The following is a 13,272-nucleotide window of genomic DNA, read 5'->3' on the forward strand; positions in this document are numbered from 1 at the left end:
TCATTAAAAACCCTAAAATCTCAGCCAAAGCAAATGAGGTGGCAGGCAATTTTAATAAGACAGGGGGAGATGATGGTCTGAGGGCCCTTGGGTCCTTTGTCATGGTTGCAGCGCCATGTGTAACCTATTAAAGAACGAATTCTACCCCATAGTAGACAACAATTTTAGAACACGTTTTGAAAAATAGACTGTCAAGTGAGGAATAATCGCCATTTGAAGCTGATTTACGAATGGTAACTGTTATTTCCGCTAATTGAAAGGTTTATTGCAAAAAAAAAGAAGAAAATTAAGGGAACTTCGAAAAAGTAGCCGGAAACTCCTCGAAAATGGTGTCTGATCGAAATTAAAACTGCACCGTCGGAATCACCATAGCCGACAAAACGAGAATTACAGTCCCTCAGCTCGTTGAGAGGAAGATACCTTTTTGTGGTCCTTATCTTTCAAGCATAAACATTCCAGCATTTTAGTGAAACTATTTACTCTATGCTACTGAATTTCATTTTACTGACATGATTTACTGTATAAACCTATACAGGGTCTTAAATGTTAGGCAAAATTAGGTAAACTGTCAGTGACCTAACGTTCTATGTAAAAACGTCCTATGTTCAGTCAAATAACGACGCTTAATTTGCAGAAACACTGTGCTTTAACTACAGAACTATGGTTTTAACTAACTTTGAGTATCGAAATGATACATGTCCACAGGGAGAGGCTTATCCCCTCAGAATTAAGGAATCCCATCTTCCAAAGAAAGATTAGCTACCCTCCTCTGGGATCCTTCCCCCTCCGAATCTCTAAGGGATCAGAACTCCCTATACCTGTGTCTGACGATTAAATATTCAGTATATGTGTATGCAGAGATGAGAAGGGAAGAAAAGTGGTTAATTGAAATGAAGCGAATGGTGAAATGAAAAATGGAAGAAAAATGCATAGAGAGAGAGAAGGAAAATAAAAACAAAAAAAAAACAAAGAAAAGTACGAAGAAATTTGTAGTTTGTTACAATTTTTCTATGGTTTCGCGATTTTGTCTTTTTCCGTGTTACAGAAATAAAAGAAGATAAATGCAATTTTTTTTAGGACCATTCTCAGTGAACGGTCCAGTCTCTCTGTTTACATGTGTGATAGGGTTCTTAGAGAGACTATGTTTTGCAATCCTACCAATCGAGAACCTTATAAAATCGACAATTTTTGGATATTGGTTTGTGTTCAAAGAGAAGTAACATTTTGCTAATGAGTTGAAATAGCAAGGAACAACAGATGGATTCACTTTTTTTTTTATTAAACGCAAATAAAAATCTTGTAACCCTCCTACTCAAAAGGCACACTGGCCGGAAGTACAGGAGAACTCGAACAATATTTTCAAAAAATAATTATCAGAACAGAAAGAAAACTAAATAATCTTTCGCTGATCTTCTGAAGACCCCGAATGAGTGGAAATCCTTCATATTAGAAGTAACTATTAAAGTCTTAAATAGGAAGTTAGAGAAAAGTCATTTGACTTCGGGGGGATTGAAGAATCCAGTCACCTTTTTTACGTTCCAGTACGTTCGTACTTACTTTTGATCACATTCCTCTCTTTAGGTATTCACTTGTTGGAAATCATGCTGCTTTCAAAATTGACCCAGAAACTGGCATTGTATCAACGCGTGCGTCCCTTGACAGAGAAACAGTTACAACTTACAATTTCCTAGTAATGGCAACCGATAGCAACCCAGCAAATATGCTGTCAGCAACAGCTAGTCTAGTCATTTCGGTTTTAGATGTGAATGATAATGCACCAACCTTCTCCTCCAGTTCAAATACAGTTGTATTGTCAAATAACTTACCAATTGGTAAGTAAAATATATTTTATTATTTTTTCGTTTTTAATTTAAAATTTAATTAAATTTTAAGACTGTATTCACAATCCTAATGATGTAAAAAGTTTTTTTTTTTTTTAATTGATATTGAAAGCCTACTTTTTTTGAAAATAAATTTGAAGGCTTAGGCTAAGCAGCTTGGCCGCCGTGATTCACCGTGGTGATTCAATGAACAGCGTCTTATACAATATAGGTTTTAAGGGTTGCATAAAACCTAAAGACATGCTTCAGTTTTGGCCGCAGGTTGGCCGCGGTGACTCACCGTGGTGATTCAATGAACAGTGTATTATACAACATAGATTTTAAGGATTGCATAAAACCTAAAGATACGCTTCAGTTCTTTACGGTTATTAATAAGCGGTCTTTTGTAAGAGAAGTATTTTTTTTAGGCATCCAAGATGTGGCTACAACAAATATGATATCAAAAGCTCTGGCGTGCGCAGGGCTTAACCTCCTTTTAATTCAGCCCCTTTCAATCCATCCCCATTTAACTCAACCCCCATCTAAATCAACCCTATTTAACTCAGCTCCCATGCAACTTAACTCTGATTCATCTTAACCCCCACTCAATTCAATCCCATGCAACTCAGGTGCAGTTAACTCAACCCACAGTCAATTTAACTCCATTCAATCCAAGGTAACTTAACCTGTTATGAAGATTGGATTGAATTGGGTTGAAATGAGCGGGGTTTGAGGTGCATGGGTTCAGTTAATTGGGGTTGAGTTAAACGTGGTATGAGTTGTATTGTGGTTCAGTTAAATAAGGGTTGAACTACATGGGGGTTGGGCTGAATGAGGATTGAGTGGAATAGGATTGAGTTAAACTGAGATTGAGTTAATTGGGGGTTGAGTTAAACGGGAACTGAGTTAAATGGAAACCTTAATTTTTAGTTTTCCGCTATTTCACAGAATGAAAAAAAGGGACGAGAAAGAGGAAAAAGGAAGAGACGTTTTCGAAAACCAAGAAATTTCTAAATATCTTAGAAAATAAATATGATAAGAGAAAATACATTAAACCATCAGTAGAACTGCTTTATTTGAAAAAATGGAGTATAAATCTTAACTGTCTAAAAATCTAACGTAAAGTATTTTGAAATATAGTTGTCGAGATGATTGAAAGTGTGAACAATTTCTTTTTTAAGTCTTTAGTGGTTAAATTTTCATTCAAGACTTTCAGTTTGACTTTCAGTTAAGCTTTTATTTAAACTTTCAATTAAGACTGAAAGTTTGATTAAAATTTTTTAAGTTCTCTTTTCTGCAATGTTGTTAGTTCCCTAACTAGTTGAACTCTGAATCTATATATTTCGCAAAAATGACGTCGAAAGCACTTTTTCGTGACTATGAAAATATAAATCAGTTTAAGATAATTATTTTAAATTTTATTTTAATTAAAATGATTGTTTAATTAATTTGTGAAATTAATTAGAGAAGCAATAACAAAAAATATTTGATAATTTGAATAACAAGTGCTCAGAAGTTCGAAAATATTAGGATTTCTGGGTGTGCTTTGGACTGAAAGACTTCCCGTGAGCACTTGCTTCAGCTGAAGAACTTATGTTTTCGTGTCTCACTTACAAGAATTCATTGTTTACAATCTATTTTGCGTTTTCCCCAAGGTCACTTGGCACTTTTAGAATTTTTGCCTTGAAATAAATTAAATTCAAATAAAATATATTAAAATAAATTTGTGAGCAATTAATATGCAAATTAAAATATAAAATATGGATTAAAATGAAAATGCAGACTAATAAATTAAATACAATATTTTATTCTCCCTGAAGCCTATTCTAGTGAAGTGTACCATTGTTACTAACTAAAAAATCTATTTAAAAATTGTTTTTCTTTTCTCAATTCTTGATGTTTGTAATAAGAATTGCTCCAAATCTAAAAAAGATGAAGCAGCGAGAATATCGTGTCTCACCTTAATGTAATTCGTTGTTTACGATCTATTTCATAGTTGCCTTAAGGTTACTTGGCTCTTTCGTGATTTGTTTCTTGAAAGTTAATGGCGGCGGCTAATCTCAAAAAGTGTGTTCTTAGATGTAAGCATGGTCTAATATATATCTCGCTGAAGATGTAATGTGTCATAAGAAATTACTAGGCTTTTGAAATTACTTATTTCCTTTTTGTCTTGATGACTTTTGAATTTAATGATTTATTTCTCCATAGCTAATTAGTAGTTTTTCCCCAAATTATTAAAACCATGATAAAAGTAGGGCATAGTCAGTCAGGCAACTACTTCAGAATTTTTGGTTAAATAATATTTTTTTCGGAGGGGGAGTAATAAAAAAAATAGCATAGAAAACTGAATAAGAAGGGCCCGGAAATTTAAGAAATTCAATATTTCGGAAGGGGGTGGGCCCCGAGGCCCTGTTCTTGTGTACGTCCCTGTAGTTAGTATTTCACATAAAAGAGGGGATTTCCAAAAATGTTTAAGGAAATGCTTGTGCGCTGCAAAAGCATATATTGACTTAGCATATAATTTTCTATTTATCTGCACATTGAAATTTGACTCTAAGGTCGGTCCAACAGATAGCTTCCTCTGGGAAACAGAACCTCCAACTGTAGAAAAATTATTTGATCCTTCTCTTCATAATTTTAGCATAGTTGAGCATATACACTCAAGGCTGTATCCAGGGGGGAGGGTTTGACTTCCTCCCCGCCCTCGAAATGTTTGTCTGACCTGTAAAAACGTAACAAAAACGAATATAAAAAATTTTTTGGTGCGTTTTTTAAAGCTTTTTTGTCCCCCCTTCCTCGAAAAAAATTCTTTTAACGATAAACTCATGGCCTCTCTTAAAAACTAAAGTACGAGTAAAATTAAAAGCACTGTTAATAATAAAAAAGAAAAAAAAATATTTCCACTTGTGAAGTGGGGAAGTTTGGTCAAGTGGTGAAAATGTTTCAGCACTTGATTTAGTAATGATATCTAAATAAATGCAAGGGTGAATCATCTGATGGATAGTCAATCGTAAAAAAAATTAATTATAAGAAAAATTAAAAATGAAATTGTGAAAATGAAAAAAAAGAGAAATATTTCATTCGTTTGATAAAGGTCCAAGACCTTGTATTATGTCGAACATTGTATTTTACCACTTGATTGAGTATCGGATTTAAAACGAATATAAGGGTTAAGCACTTCGTAGATGATAGCTAAAAGAAAAGTCTAAACCATAAATAAAAGTAAAAAAAGTGATAATAACATTAAAAAGGATAGGAAAATATTTCCTTTTTTGATTAGGGTTTAAGACGATTTATTGTATAGATTATTGCATTTTGCCATTTGACTTAGTGCTAATAATAAAAAACTACAAGGAATAAACCTTTGATAGATTGTCAAAAGCAAAAGGCTAAAGTAAAAAAAAAGAAAAGTGCTGACATGAATAAAAAAGAAAAGAAAATTTGTCCTTTGTTTGAGTGAGGTCTAAGGCGTAGTAGCAGGTTGATAACAATATTTTTCCACATAAGATTTAAATAAACACAAAGAAAAAGAGAATCTCTGAAAGGTAGTCAAAAGAACAACGTTAAAGCATTAATAAAAGTATTAATAATAATGAACAAGAAACAAGAATATATATCTCGTTTCCTCAAGTTATAATACACTGCATGGTATGTTTTGTAGCAAAAATTCAATGAAACTTACTTGTCTTTGCAGGTTCATTCGTGTTTGGGGCCAAAGCACAAGATCTAGACATTGGAAATAATGGAAGAGTGACATATCATCTATCAGGAGATGATGCTGATAAATTTCAGATTGATCAATCCAATGGTGTTATCAAAACAGCTACTTTGCTTCCTAACGACAAGAGCTTTAGTCTCGAGATCCGTGCAACAGACAACGGAGTAGAGCGTCTTTCATCTACAACAGATTTGGCAGTTAATTTAAGAAAGGCTGCAAATTTCCCAGTTATTACTAAGACAGATAGCGTTTTCAAAATTTCGGAAGAGGTGTATAATAAAGTGCTTACAAGATTTTCAGCAAGCTCCCCAAAGAGTGGGAAAGCTGGAGAAATCAAGTACTATATTGCCGGTGGCGATGTTGGTGACGTTTTCGCTATTAATAAAAAGACAGGAGAGCTGAAAGTCGATCAAGGCCTAGATTTCGAAACTTTTCCACAGTATGAATTATGGGTTGAAGCAAGAGATTCTGATGACCCGTCACTTGGAGCATTTACCAGTGTTATAGTAAATGTAACTGATGCTAATGACAATGCTCCAGTTTTTGAACGTTCAATTTATAACGCGACGATTCTAGAAGAGCAGGCTCCTCCTCAGCTGCTAATTACTGTTCGGGCATCTGACCTTGACTCTGGCAGAAATAGTGAAGTATCATATAGACTCCGATTCAAAGGAAGTGCTTCTGAAACTTTTTACCTTGAGGAAAATACTGGTAAAATATTCACAAAGGCGAAGCTTGATCGAGAAGAAGCAGCTCATTATACTCTAGTTATTGAAGCAATTGATCAGGGTGTACCATCAAAAACAGGAACTGCAACTGTTTTAGTAAACGTTGCTGATAAGAATGACAATCCACCTCGTTTTACTCGGTTATTCAGCGTGAACGTTACTGAAAATGCTCCGATAGGAACATTTGTGATTCAAGTAACAAGCTCTGACCGAGACATCGGTAGCAATGCGAATGCAACCTATAGTTTTTCTGAAAACCCCAATGGAAAGTTCCGTATTGATCCTGTATCCGGTAATGTAACTGTTGCAGGACTCATTGATAGAGAAACGAAGGAAGAATACGTGCTGAAGGTCACAGCTATTGATGGTTCTTGGAGGGCTGAGACACCTCTGACAATCACGGTGCAGGATCAAAATGATAATAACCCTGAATTTGAGCATAGTTTTTACAGTTTCAACTTTCCTGAACTGCAGCGGAATGTGGCATTTGTGGGTCAAGTCACAGCCATAGACAGAGATAAATCAGGACCCAATTCGATGGTGTCGTATAGTCTTAAATTACCTTCGGATTTTTTCTCTATTGATCCAACTAGCGGGGAAATATTCTCCAAGCAAGTAGTTCGTTACAAGTATTCACGAAGAGGTCCCTCCCCGGAAAATATTTACTCTTTCATTGTTGTTGCATCTGACCGTGGCAAGCCACCTCTGGCTAGCGAGTGTCTCGTTAATGTTAATATAGTTGATGCAAATAATAATGCTCCCGTTTTTGAAAAGAAAACATACTTCTCACCTGTACCTGACGCTGCTATAATCGGCCAAAATATAATCCAAGTACGCGCTACTGATATTAAGGACTATGGTGTAAATGCTCAAATAGAATATGCCATTATCGCTGGGAATGGCTCAGATTTTTTTACTATTAACGAAGAAAACGGTTGGCTATCTGTTGCCAGTCCTCTATTTGGACGAAGAGAGCTTGAATTCGTGCTTCAAGTTCGAGCCATGGATAGAGGTGTACCGCCACAAAGCGATGAAACATTTGTTCATTTGGTAATAACTGGCGAAAATAATTACACTCCAACTTTCAGCGCTTTGAGCTATCAAGTCATAGTTCCAGAAAATGAGCCAGTTGGCTCAGTCATAGTAACAGTTACTGCTTCAGATCAAGACATGGGTCCAAATGGAATGATACGTTATTCTATACTGCAGCACGCACCGGGGAATCATTTTGCAATTGATCCCACCACTGGGTCAATATCTGTGGCTAACCAACTTGATTATGATACTGTACAGAAGTATGTGCTCAATGTAACAGCAAGTGATCTTGGATTTATCCCAAGGAAAGCAACAGCTGTTGTTACTGTTTTGCTTATTGACGTAAACGATAATCCTCCTAAATTTGAAAAACAAATATATGAAGGAACAATACAAGAAAACAGCCCTCCTGGGACATCTGTGTTCAAATTAGAAGCCGTAGACACAGATTCAGTTCGCAATGCCATTATCCAATATTCCATTATTGGCGGAAACGGTAAAGACAGTTTTTCTGTTGACCCAAAAACTGGACAAATAGTTTCTAAAGTGGGTTTTGATTTTGAAGAAAAGAACCTCTTTCTGCTTGATATTATTGCTACAAACCCTGATTCTTCCATGTTTGGCTCTACAAGAGTTCAAGTCAGAGTTACTGGTGTCAATGAATTCTTCCCCAAGTTCGTCCAGCCAGTTTTTCATTTCACAGTTTCTGAATCAGCACCTCTGGGCTCAAGTGTAGGGACAGTTCAGGCCTTGGATAAAGACGGCGGTGATGATGGCATAGTTTATTACCTTTTTGTTGGTTCAAGTAATGAAAAAGGATTTCATATATCACCTGAAACGGGAGTGATCAGTGTTGCAAGGCACCTTGACAGGGAAAGCCAGAGCCGTGTAGTTTTGACAGTGCTTGCGAAAAATAGCGGCGGAATAAGAGGTAACGATACTGATGAGGCTCAGGTGGTTATTTCTATTCAAGATGGTAATGATCCTCCTGTATTTCTGCAACCTCTTTATGAAGTGTCCGTATATGAAAATGCAAGTATTGGTTCCTCTATTGTTGCTGTTACTGCTGTTGATAAGGACATCCGTGCACCGAATAACCAGTTTTCTTACACCATTCTTCATGGAAACGCTAATGGCACTTTCAAAATCGATCCCCAGACTGGAGTGGTTGAAACAACCTCTAGGCTTGATCGAGAGCTCGAAGCTAATTTTAATATTACTGTTGCTGCCATAGACAATGGACTTCCCCAGCAAACTGGCTTAGCAACTGTTCATATATCTGTTAAAGATGTAAATGATAATGGCCCTTATTTTGAAGGAGGTTTGCCTATTGGCTATGTGGCAGAAAATGAGCCCAGTGGTGCAAGTGTTGCAGTACTTAGTGCCAGCGATCCAGACTTGCCTCCTAATGGAGGTCCATTTAAGTATACTCTTGTTGGTGGGGACCATCGTGATATTTTTACAGTTGATCGAGACACTGGTTTTGTTAGAACAACAAAACCCATTGATAGGGAGGTGTTCAGTGAAATATTACTCGAAGTCGAAGTGATTGACAGTGGTAATCCACCAATGAGATCAATTCTTCCAGTTAAAGTCATCGTTCAAGATAAAAATGATAATCCCTCTACTCCAAGAGCCTTGCAAATCCTGGTAAATAGTTATTCTAACGTAAAGTTTAAAGGTAGAGTTGCAGATGTTCCACCAAATGATGTAGATTTAGTTGGCAACTATCAGTGCCGCATACTCAACGGCGAAACTAGCGCCTTTTCTATTCAAAATTCATGTACACTTTATGCTAGCAAAATTAATAGCCCTGGTAACTATTCTTTTAAAATATCAGGTAATGATGGAGTACATCCTGATGTGGTATCAACTGTGTCTGTTGCTTTTGATTTCTTTGCAAATAAGACTTTGAACTTTGCTGTTCCTATAAGGATTTACAACAAGACGGGTGAAAATTTTCTAAGTACTTATTGGCGGCCTTTAAAGAACCTCTTGCAAAATATCTTCAAAGAGGAAGGAGAGCCACAGATTTTCAGTATTAATAGTCAAGGATCTCATCTTGACATTAGTCTTGTTGTCAAGACCTCTGAGGAGGGATATTTGGCAAAGAAAGAAGTGTATAATGTACTTATGACCAACAAGGACCGGTTTTACAACTTATTTGATGTCCATGGTATTGCTTTCAATTTCACACCATGTCAAGAATCCCCTTGCTTAAACGGTGGTGAATGTACTGCGGCCTATCATATATATGACTCACCAGAAATAACCAGCTCAACATCTCTGGTATTAAATACTCCTATGGTTAAAAACGAATATTCCTGCAGTTGTAGATTTGGGTTTAGCGGACAAGAATGTGACCTTCGTCAAGATCCCTGCTCACCAAACCCTTGTAAAAACGGGGGATCTTGCACCAAATCTGGCAAAGATTTCAAATGCACTTGTACAGCTGTTTACCACGGACGGACATGTGACACAGTAAAGCCTAAAATATGCGAAGCTAATCCCTGTAAAAATGGTGGTACTTGCCAAGAGACTCGAGATGGGGGATTTTTCTGTCTTTGCAGAAACGGATTTAGGGGATTAGGCTGTGAGATTACTTCAGATTCTTGCAGGCCAAATCCATGTATGAATGGAGGATCTTGTCTAAATCTAAAGCCTGGTTACAAATGTCAATGTCTTGATAATTTCTATGGATCTTTTTGTGAAAAGAGCACTTTTGGTTTTGAAGAACTTTCATATATGGCATTCCCATCTTTGGAGGCTAGTACCAACGATATTTCAATAGTTTTCTCTACTAATAAGCCTGATGCGCTTCTGATGTATAACTTCGGTCATCAGAACGGAGGTCGCTCGGACTTTGTGGCTCTCGAAATTTACGAAGGTCGACCTTGGTTTCTATTTGGTAGTATTCAAACAGCCACGGCTTCACTTTTTGTGGAGAAAGAAGTGACAGATGGGAGATGGTACCGAATAACTGCAACACGAAACGGAAGAGTGGGCTCATTGACCGTAGCTGATTGTACACACAGTGGTGAAATATGCACAGAGTGTAAGCCTGGTGACAAGAGCTGCTCCACCAGCTACAGTGGATTTTCAGGGTAAGTTAAAATGTTTAAGTTAAGTTTGTACAATTGTGTTGGGCTGTATCCAGAATTTTATTCTGAGGGGGGGGGGGGGAGGTCGGGATGTGAGGGAATGGGGTTACTCAAAGCCTGAAAAAGAAGGGGTTTACATTCCATAAACATTGCCTAACGATCCCAAATAAGGGTTTTTATACCTGCATTTTTAAGATCATTTAATGGGTTTGAAAAACATCTTTTATCTTATTAGGAGATATGGTTTCATTTACATGCATTTTTACAATCAATTTACGAGCCAGAAAAATTTTGGAGGAGGGGGTTCAAACTGGGTACTTCTTCCTGAATATAACCCTGGAATGGAGTTTAAATTTTGTCAAACGAACCGATCAAGTGACGCCGTGATGAGTGATCATCACGTGACGTCACTTGATCGTGAGACGATCAAGTGACGTCGATTACAGCTTTGTGGGTGCCAAGGCTAATGAAATTTCAGCGCCCGCTTGAATAAAACACATTTTATCAATTTAAGTCTATAAAGGGCCCATAATTAAGGTGCCGTATCTAAAATTCTTAACCTAAGATTGAGTTTTAAGAAGGGATCTCGATTGCGGGGTTGAAATGGGGAATACTTTTTATTCCGGAGTTCAACATTGCTCGGGTCTTCTTGTTTAAAGCATAGAAACCTTATTCATGTTCCGGAAAAATTCTTATAGGAAACAAAAATATTGAGCTGGCCGTGAAGGTGGCCCAAGACTTTACACTCTATTAGCCTGTCAAGTAATCTGGCTTTTATGGCACCTTAAAAGTAGTGCCGCTATCATGGAATACTCTGACATTCTGTTTTCTGACGATTCATATCTTATTTTTACATTTATAGTTTTTTAGGCAAAATCAAAAGGTTTTATTTTTTTATTAATTGGATGATGAATTACTTGTAATTGATAAAAAAAAGACATGGATATTCTGCGACAGGCTTGTCCGTAGATTTTTTTTGGGAGGGGGGGGGGGGCTACTAAAAAATGAATAAGAAGTGCCAAGAAATTCGGAAAAAATTGGGACTTTTTTATAGGGGGTGGATCCCCAGACCATCCACCTCCGTACGTGTCTGTTCAGCAATAGTTTAAATTAAATCCTCTTCAAATTATAATTTACTTCAATATTTTTATTTAAGTTTTACCCTTAGTGGTTTTTTTAAGTTTTCTTATTAAGTATATATTATCCTAAGTATATACGGCTTCTAATTGTATTTTATAAGCTGATATATTTCTTATTTTTATCACAGCCAACAGGACAATACTTTCTTTTTTTGTTTTTAGTACATGGGTTTCATTGTAATAGTAGCTGTTACGATATGACTAGAAAAAACAGTAATTAACTAATCAGCCAACGGAAATAAACCAGCATGAATTCTTGCAAGTGAAATTTTACTACCATTTGAAATAATCGTTGTTTTTTTAATGTTTTATAATGCCACGTTTTTCGTTCATGATATGAGTCTTTACTAAATAATTGTTGCACTTATTTCTAAATTGGCTATCTTTAAGGGGCTATGTACTAGTTCATTATGTGTACTCCAAAGGGCTTGAACCAGGGGTACCACTGCCCCCCACTGCCCACAGTGTTGCTCCTGATCTGAACCGTGTGCTAGTGGAGACTCTGAAGACGTTTGTTAAAATCTGAGTGTCGCAAGATCTTTTTATCAGTAAAGCTTATGAAAAGTCTTGTCAATTAAATCAGTTACCTATATATTAGGCCCTATGTCAGTGGGGGTAAATTTTTCTTCAATTGATACCATAAAATTCAATGCATCCATCTTCTTGTTGACAAAATATCTTTTCAATATTCTCTTTAAGATTATTTTGTCAGAGGAGGATTTATTTTGAAAAAATCCGAATTTTTTAGGGCATTATTCAATAATAACTTTTTATTCAACTGAAAGCATAAATTAGCGCCTCTACCATCTCATTGAGGAACCATCTTCTTCATTTTCATTGTATCAAGAGGGAGTCATTTTCAAGAATTTCAAAATTTTTAAATAATTTTTCGTATATTAATTTTCTTAGCTTGCTAATTTTTTTATTTTTTATTCATTATTTTTACTTATTATTATATATTTATTACTTATATTATGATTATTTATTATTTAATTTATTTATTTTGATTACTAGTTTTTTCTCGCACCAGATTTAATGTTATTATTTTCTTTCTAGAACCCTTAATTTCAATGGACAGCCACTCTACATTGGTGGCATCCCATCAATAGAACCAGTTTTGGAACGCCCTCTGCAGGTTCACAATGACGACTTTATCGGATGTATCCAATCAGTATCAGTCAACGGTCGTCCACTCGATATGACACGACCCACCAGTCTTCAAGGTATTTCAAATACTTGCCAGCGAATTCCCGAACCATGTAAAGCACTTGGTGAGACATGCGGCTCGAGTGATAACTGTATTGACAAATGGAACTCCATTTCTTGTCAGTGCAGTAGTGGCGTTTTCGCTCCTAATTGTAATACTGCACTCCAGCCTGTAACGTTAGACAATCAATCATACTTGGAGTTTAAAGTGTCGGAGAAATACAAAAGAAGGATTTTACAGAAGCCGGGAGGGTTCACCAGCAGAGCGAGAAGTATTAGAGATGACACGGAAAAATTCATATCAGTTACTTTCCGAACTTTCACGAAAGAAGGATGTCTTATATATGCTGAAACCAACACTGACTACACTGCTCTAACTGTAAGTATGAACAAAAACACTAATGAGAGAGAAAGCTTAAATTAATCCTCAAACGACAACCGAGCGAAAAAGCAACCAGTGCCCAGTGCCCATCTTCGGCTTACCACCATAGATAGCTATAAGAAAAAAGACAAGTTCTTTCGTCG

At 36.4% G+C, this 13,272-nt stretch overlaps 1 protein-coding gene across 1 annotated transcript in view; it reads left to right on the plus strand.

The window, feature by feature from the left end:
• Positions 1 to 13,272, plus strand: part of ft (cadherin-related tumor suppressor fat) — a 163,049-nt gene that overhangs the window by 135,043 nt on the left and 14,734 nt on the right. The window contains exons 11-13 of the mRNA XM_089089942.1: positions 1,582 to 1,832; positions 5,515 to 10,405; positions 12,598 to 13,126. Coding sequence (XP_088946068.1) covers positions 1,582 to 1,832; positions 5,515 to 10,405; positions 12,598 to 13,126 — 5,671 coding nt within the window. The remainder of the gene's footprint in view (positions 1 to 1,581; positions 1,833 to 5,514; positions 10,406 to 12,597; positions 13,127 to 13,272) is intronic.

Source organism: Artemia sp. Qi Xiang Cuo, chromosome 5 (assembly GCF_049724085.1).
Source record: "Artemia sp. Qi Xiang Cuo chromosome 5, ASM4972408v1, whole genome shotgun sequence".
Lineage (NCBI taxonomy): Eukaryota > Metazoa > Arthropoda > Branchiopoda > Anostraca > Artemiidae > Artemia > Artemia sp. Qi Xiang Cuo.